Here is an 8,229-nt window from a genome sequence, read left to right as displayed (position 1 = left end):
GCGCTCCTGTGGGCCTGGCTCCCACACGGCTGCGGTCGTCTTCGTTTGGCTCCTTCTCAGCACCTGGTGCACAGGTACGGGGTGCTGGGAGCGGGCCCTGCGGCGGCGGGGGGCGCTTCAGAAGCGGTGGACCAAGTTCTTAGCGGCCCCAGAGGTGGGAGAACTTGGGGGGTGACGGGGTGGGAGGGCGCAGAGACTCGGGACTCCAGATCCGCCGGTCTAGGGAGGCCTTTGCCCTCCCAAGGGAGGGGATTCCCCCATCCGTCTCGCGGAGCGCTCCTTCTGCTCTGTTGGGAGATAGCAGGAAGTGAAACTCCGGAACCATCAGCCCCTGAAGCTGAAGAAAAGAGGGGACTCTTTGTGGGTCAGGGCTGAAGAACTACCCGATCACGGGAGAGTCCGGTATGGGGTCTTGGGCCCACCCCGAGATCCTAAGTATTGGGGTAACGGGGAGAGAGCATTTGGAGTCTGGATCAGATGTTTCCTTGGAAAAGGGATAAGAAATAGTTCCTAGGCTTCGAGTGGGTGTGGGATTCGTGACTCCCCATCCCCCACCCCCACCCACCTCCCGCGGACTCCAGAGTCTCTGTAGGTAAAAGTCAGTGAGCTGGACTTCTGGACCCGAACCATCTTCCGCTGGCAGCCTCCCATCTGGTCGGACTTTCTTTCTGGCGGGGTCTGGGTCCTTTGTCTTTCGCCAAGCACATTTGGGAACGCATTTGAGGTGGCTTTGAGGTAGGGTGAAGGGTGAGGATGACGGAGATGGGGGAGGGGCGTCTGCCACTCGAATGGATTATTCAATCAAACAGCTGCGAATTACACAAAAGCCCGGGTAACTTGGAACCCCTGGCAACTCATTTTGAAGTGAGGCCTTCCTTGAGCCCCGGGGATAGTATGGCCTTCTGGGCTTGCCCATGACAGAGAGGCGTCCCTTTCTGTGAGAGAATGGTGAAAAGAAGAGAACCTCAGGGGTGCAGCGGCCAGGTCTGGGAAGAGATGGACAGCACATTCCAGAAATCTGGACCTCGTATCTGCCACTTTTCAGCCCCATGGCTCTATAAGATGGGCACAATTATGGGAGCTGCCTCACCCGTCCTGGGGATTAAGGCACCCTGTAACGCCATATACTTGTGTCAACTTGGTGACAGGTGATGCTGCTCATTCTTGTTGAAATAATTCCGAGTTCACAGCGGTCCCTGCTCATTCTGCTCTTGCCCTCAGTGCCTGCCGGTGCCATCCAGGTGACTGTGTCCAACCCCTACCATGTAGTGATCCTATTCCAGCCCGTCACCCTGCCCTGCTCCTACCAGATGACCACGACCCTCACGGCACCCATCGTGATGTGGAAGTACAAGTCCTTCTGCCGGGACCGCATCGCTGATGCGTTCTCCCCAGCCAGCGTGGATAACCAGATCAACGCCCAGCTGGCAGCCGGCAACCCCGGCTACAACCCGTATGTGGAGTGCCAGGACAGCGTGCGCACTGTCAGGGTTGTGGCTACCAAGCAGGGCAACGCTGTGACCCTGGGAGACTACTATCAGGGCCGGAGGATCACCATCACGGGAAGTACGTGGGGTGAGGCAGGGCGAGAAAGGAAGCTGGTGGGCACCCTGGTGCCCAGCCCAGAGTTCATGCGCCCCAGTGTCAGGACCAATGCAGGGAGGGATACTTGTTTCCACACATCCACGCGTCCCTTTATCTCAGAGATTTATGGAGTGCCTACTGCATACCAGGTGCTATTCTAGGCCCTGGGAACACAGCCGTAAACCCAACAAGCAAATTCACTTCCCTCATGGAGCTTAAATCACAGTGAGGGAAAGAAATGCAATACAGAATATCAAGTGCTTGCAGATGAAGGAAACAGGGTGATAGAGAGGCAGGGGTTTATTTTATAATAACACTAATAATACCTGCAGTAAGAAGTAGTTTTTAGAAATGACTATTGACAAAGGGCCCGCTAAGTGGCAGACTCTAATCCAGGTTCATGTGGATTAACTCATTTAGACCACACAGTAATTGGAAGGAGTTGTTTCTATTACTATTACTTCACTGAGGCCCAGTGAGATGAAGTGACTTGCCTAGGATCACCGTTGGTTTGAGCTGGGTTCCAATTCAGCCACCTTGGGACTAGTTCCCAAGCTGCTAGTCTCTGTGCTTGCTCAGGGGACAAAGGGGAGGTGACATGAGTGATCTAAAGAGACATATGATTCCCCCTGCTCCCCAGGATTGAACCCTGGGCTTTTGAACTGAGATACACTCTCAGCCCTTTTTTAAATTTTTAAAAATTCTGAGATAGCGTCTTGCTAAGTTGCTAAGTTTTTGAGGCTGTCCCTGAATTTTGATCCTCCTGCCTCAGCCTCCCAGAGTGCTGGGCTTACAAGAGGTGCCAAGTGTTCTTGTAGGTGCTGGTGACAGTGTCAAGATCAGGACAGCTGAAGTCCCTGCCCCAGGAGATGGCACACTAAGGGAGTTAGGATGGCAGTGAACAGACAGGTTTGGAAGGAGTCAGAGGATTTCAGACAGTGCTGAGTGGTGGAAAGAAGATGGTGTCTGGTGGTCACCGTGTGCAGTGACTTGTTTGTACCCACCTTACGACCTCTGTCTGCATGATCTGAAGAGGGGCTGGGACAGGGCCCTGGAGAATCCAGAAGGCAGAGGGGAGGGGATGGGTGGTAGTGGGGGCGGTGACTCATCCACATAATGGGTGTGTCCTTCCACTGCCTTACAGAAAGATAGGGTGTTGAACCTGGGCATGGGGAAGAGTAGGGAGGGAGATAAAAGATAAAAGGCAGAGCCCATCAGTCCTGTTTTAAGGGAGGGACCAGCTCATCCTGTAGCATCCTGCTGTTCCCGAGGCTTCTTGGGGGTTCATGCTGCACCAACCTGCATCAGCCAACCACATCTGGCATCAGGACAACCACATAGGGAGAGTGCCCCTGGGGGCTGGCTAGCATCTGGGCTCTTCTGTTGGGCACAAAACCCCAGAGCCACCCTCAGGCTTGTCTGAGGGGGACATTCATGTCCAGAGACCTTGGAGGCCTGGTCTTTCAGACTGCCTTGACTCGAACCACACTTGATACAGGCCACGATAGGTAAGTGTCTGCTGTGACCATGTCCTTTCAGAATGCCTGTAGCCTTGGGTGCTTTCTGCACTTCATCTTAGGGGCAGGGCAAAGTGGACCTCTGTGGTGTTCTTAGGGTCTCCAGCTGCCCTGGGCTTACAGGATAAGGTAGTCTTAGGTAGACTGGAGGTGTCCCTCCACCCAGGGTGGACTGTGCTCCCTCCCCTTCTTCCCTGCTCCAGGCAGTATGGGGCACCTGCATCTGAGGCCCCATTTCTACCCCTCAGCAGTGCTGGAGCAGAGAGTCCTTGGGACCTTGGAGATCATGAGGCCACCCCTGCTCTGGATGGATAAGGAAGCAGAGGCCAGAGTTGAGGAGGAGGCCCACTGAGTTCCCACTGGAGACTGGCATCTTTTCCCTGCACCTGAAACAATTAAAACCATGCCCAGCCACTGTGACCAGGAACAGGGCCCACCCTGCAGGAAGGAAGTAGGTTGAGGTCTTAGGATTGATCAGAAGAAGCCGGAAAGCCATATTTCTTGTGGATTTTAAAAACAACATACAAATCCAAATAAAACACACCAAAGCCCAGATCCGGCCCTGGAGACTCCAGGTTTCAACTTCTAGTCTCTGTAATTGTTTGCCACAGCAGGGGTTCCTGTCTACCTCTTCAGCCATGGGCAGGGACCAGCTCTTGCATTCTGGTATTGGGAGCGCATGATCAGAATCTCACTGGACCTCTGTGTTAGGCCCTTGTCGAACAGGAACAGACTAGGGTGAGCACCCCACCCAGCTCTGTAGTTTCTGGTCACTTTCTCCCCATCTGAGCAGCTCCTGTTGACCTGTCTCACCTGGCCCCATGGCCCGGAACCCTCCTGCTGCACAGCTCTGCGTGAGCAGTAATTGTGGGTGCCCCAGGCTACAGCAGCCATCCACTGATGCATCTCAAAGACAGGTGGAAATGACGGTCAAGAGGGCGCTGCAGAAAAACCTGTATTTAGGAGAATCTGGTTTGCAGTTTTTGAGGATTCAGTGAAAGAATGGATTCATGCACATAGCAATAGCTCAGTAGATGGTGGCCAAATGCCTGGCTCTGGAGGCGAGTCATAGCTGCCATCCCACCATGTATGGTCAGAAGGTCACCTCTGGGAGCCTCCTGGCCTCCTTATTTGCAGTTGCACAGCTCCCCCACCCTGTCTGGTACTTGCTGCCTTTCGAGTTCATTTGCTCCATACTCTTTATCACTCTCCGATATGCAATGTGATTAGTTTTTATTTGTCCCTCCTCCATAGTTATAATAGGAGCTCTACCAGGGTGAATTCTCCATGGCAGTGGTTCTCAAAAGTCTTTACACTCTTAATTATAGAGGATCTCATAAGCTTGTGTTTTTTGTAGCTAGCAAACTGCATTTTAAAAATATTTCAAAGTCAATCATAAACTCATTACAAAAATAACGTACTTTTTCTGCCAGGTGTGATGGCCCATGCCTAGTATCCTAGCACTTCAGAAGCTGAGGCAGAAAGATCGTGATGAGTTTGGGGACAGCTTGAGTTAAATAAAGAGTTCAAGGCCAGCCTGAATTATGTAGTGAAGCCCTATTTCAAAAAAACCAAAAATTAATACTTTGTATGAAAGTATAACTTATGTTCCAGCCCCCCCAAAAGTTTTAATGAGAAGAATGACATTGTTTCTTACTTGTGCAGATCCCTGTACTATCTGGCACAGTAGAAGCTGGATTCTCAAAGTTTCTTTGATCTGTTGTGCTGTCCCTCACATGTCACGTACCCTGTGGGAAAGGCCACAGTGCATTCAGGAGAGATGAAGGGAAAGGGCATGTGACGTCTTTACCCACAGGGACACAGACCAAACCGAGAGCCATGCTTTTTCCTACACCACCTGCCTCAAATGCTGCCTGAACATCAGACACGCTTGGTATTCACTGAACGTTGGCTGAATGGAATAAGTGTCTGTCTGTGACATCTGTCCAGAATGCTGGGACAGACAACAGGAGCTAAGGAAGGCGGCATGCGGAGAGGAGGGGCTGTTTCTGACCCTGGGACAGGCCCCACGTTAAGCCAGCATGACCCAGTCCAGTGATGGGAAACCTTTCAGAGCTTTCAGTGATACACCCCGCTGTGGCATGCGTACCATGGGTTCATCACCACCAGTCTAGACAGACTCAGTTTTGGTACACAAAGTCCCTGCTGTCACCGGGGCAGAGACAAGCACTTGAGCAGGGGACCTGTGCCAGGGAACACTCCTCCACACCGAAGCTTTCGTACTGACAAGGAATTAGCCATGAGGAGGCACAGTGGGGGAAACCGAGGCAGGCCTGAGCCCAGCAGGTGCGTAGTGAGTGAAGGAGGTGGCAGGGATGCGGCTGACGTGGTAGCGTGTGGTCAGAATGTCCCCTGTGGTGTTTGGAGCGGTGGTGTAGAACACCTGTGGGCTCTCCTGGCTTGGGTGCTCACCTCTAGCCTCTTTCTGTCCCCTGTGGGCCTATGGCAGCCTTGCCACGCAGGTGCCATCCTGACCCTCACTGGTACATGGCGAGGAATTTAACTAATTAGGGCCCGAGGAGTAGTTAGGAAATCGGATGTGCTCAAAAGACTTTGATTAGAGGCATAATTAACAGTCTCCTTGCCTAGGGCTGCTGCAGACCAGAGCGTCCCCAAGCCCTGGGCCTGACCTAGATTGTAGGGATGGTCCCTGTCCCCTTCCAGACAGGGGCAGACTGGGAGAGTCGGTCTCTCCCATACATCACACCCACTTGCCCTCAGTGCCTGGGCACCTCCTATCTGGAACCTGGCCTGGGGAGCAGTGCCTTTTTCCTCTGGCCCAGTCCCTGTTTTACCAGCTCTGTGGCTGTGTCAGGGGAGGTTCGACCTTGGCTTGGAGATATCATAGGAGATTTTCTGACTTGAAAAGTGCTGGTCCTGAAGTCACTCTGTCCCAGCCCTGGCATCAGTGATCCATACAACTCGGTGTGTTAGGTCATCTCTCCTACAAAACTGGATGATGTCTATATCCAAGACTTTGTGAAATAACTCAACAAAGTAAGCATGGTGGCACTTGCCTGTAATGCCAGCACTGTGGGAGGCTGAGGAAGGAGGTTCACATGTTCGAGCCCAGCTTGGGCAACTTAGGGAGATGCTGTCTCAAAATAAAAAATAAAGGCTTGGGCTCTAGCTCAGTGCAAAGATCCTGGATTCAATCCCAGTGCCGATAAAAAAGGAAGAGAAAAACATTACACACCAGGTGAGAATGGTTTAAGTTTGGACTGATTTGTTTGCACCCCCTCCCCAGCTGGCCTGTGGGTATGGGGGGGTCTTGGGTCTGGCGGGGGCCAGGCGCCTGCCTGTGAGGAGCCCTTACACCTCTCTTCCTGCCCAGATGCTGACCTGACTTTTGAGCAGACGGCTTGGGGGGACAGTGGTGTGTACTACTGCTCTGTGGTCTCAGCCCAGGACCTCCAGGGAAACAATGAGGCCTACGCGGAGCTCATCGTCCTCGGTGAGTAGAGCTGGGCACTGGGAGGTGAGGGACAGCCCTTCTGTCCACTTCTGTGTCTGCCCTCCACCCTCTGGCCCACTCGCTGGACTCTGTTTTCTGCTTCGCTCTCCCTTGTGGCACTGCCAGTCACTTGGGCTTCTCTGCCCTGCACCCCAGGCAGGGACCCCGCCCCCTACAGCGTTTCAGGTCAGCCTGAGCCAAACTAAGAGTGGAGAGAACTCTACCTCTTCCCAGTCTCTTAAAAAAAAAAAAAAAACAAAAACAGTTGTGATCAGAGTTAATCAGCAGTGAGATGGTGGGGAGGTTTGATTGTGTGTACAGTAGTCCCTTAGTATCCTTGAGGTCAGCTGCAGGATACCAAATTCAAAGGTGCTCAAATGCCTTCTATAAAATGACACAGCATCTGCCTACCTACATCCTCCTGCATGCTTGGAAGCTGCTCTGTTAGGCAGTAACCTAGGACACCCGATGCAATGTGAACGCTGTTGAGTGTTACACTGTATCCGGAAGAAAGTCTGTCAGTGTTGGTGAGGATGATACCCCGCTGCCCCCATTTTTAATTTTGCTGGATACTGAAGGCCGTCTTGTAACTGAGAGAAGACTGAATCCATCTTCTGCCACCTCCCCGGGGCCATAGTGTACCCCAGGTGCCTTGCCAGACAGCAACTTCGCCTTCAGCCCTGCTGGGGTGGCGCTGTATGACTACAGAGTGTGACATTTAAGAGTATCTAAAATGAGGCAGGGGCAGGGTGGGTGTCACCAGCAGCCCTGGTCTGGCTAGGGATCTCCGTGCCCTGTGTGGAGGGGCTGCTGTCGTGGGCCAGGTGCTGAGTAAGCCAGTACAGCCTCTGGGGCGGCGTGTGCTGTGCAAGAGAGGCTGTGGGCTGTGCAGTGTTCTCACACCCATGTGCAGAGCACGAGCTAGGAACATGGCCCAGGGTGCTCACGTCACAGGAGAGGAGCCCAGGTGCTGGTGGTAGAGCTCACGTACCTGTGGCCAGGAACCTCTGGTAAAACCCACATTTGGCATGAGTGGGGCTCAGACTTTCACCCCAGAACCTATTCACATTCTAAAACATTACTGAGGATCTTGGAGGTTTTGTTTAAAAGTTTTTTATGGGTTCTATCTGCAATTGCTTAACATATTAGAAATTGAAACGGAGAAGTTTTTTTCTTTCTTTTTGAGCCAGGTCTTGCCATTAACCCAGGTTGGCCTTGAATGCCTTATATAGCCCAGTCTGGCCTCAAACTCCTAATTCTGCTTCAAGAAACTGGGAACTTTTAAAGTATGAGATATACAAGTACACAATCCATTAGCCATCAAAGCAATGATGTCATCTTGTCACCGAGCCTCTGGAAACCCCCACTGTACAGAGGGAGACAAGGAAAGGGAAAAAGACAAACAATATCTTAGTGTGTTAGTCACTGTCACTGTGAAAAAGTACTTGACATAAATCAACTCTACAGAAGAAAGATTTTATTTTAGCTCACAACTTGCGAGGTTTTAGACCATGGTCAGCTGGCTCCATTGCTTTAGGCTGAGGTGAGGCAGAAACATCATAGTGGAAGGCCATGGTGGAGGAAAGGTGCTCATCTTATGGCAGCCAGGAAGTAGGGGGAGAGAGAGGGAGAGGGAGAGGGAGAGGGGGAGGG

At 52.3% G+C, this 8,229-nt stretch overlaps 1 protein-coding gene across 1 annotated transcript in view; it reads left to right on the top strand.

Moving 5' to 3' along the window:
* Position 1: 1 nt before the first annotated feature.
* The window catches only part of Lsr (lipolysis stimulated lipoprotein receptor), a gene marked incomplete at its 5' end in the record, with an annotated part of 14,660 nt that continues 6,432 nt past the window's right edge, over positions 2–8,229 (top strand). The window contains 3 exons of the mRNA XM_010626358.3: positions 2–74; positions 1,222–1,566; positions 6,457–6,576. Of these exons, the coding sequence (XP_010624660.1) occupies positions 2–74; positions 1,222–1,566; positions 6,457–6,576 (538 nt within the window). The remainder of the gene's footprint in view (positions 75–1,221; positions 1,567–6,456; positions 6,577–8,229) is intronic.

Source organism: Fukomys damarensis, unplaced genomic scaffold (genome assembly GCF_012274545.1).
Source record: "Fukomys damarensis isolate Sample0158 unplaced genomic scaffold, DMR_v1.0_HiC HiC_scaffold_19, whole genome shotgun sequence".
Lineage (NCBI taxonomy): Eukaryota > Metazoa > Chordata > Mammalia > Rodentia > Bathyergidae > Fukomys > Fukomys damarensis.
Note: the sequence above shows the minus strand (reverse complement) of the source record. Positions and strands in the feature narration are given on the sequence as shown.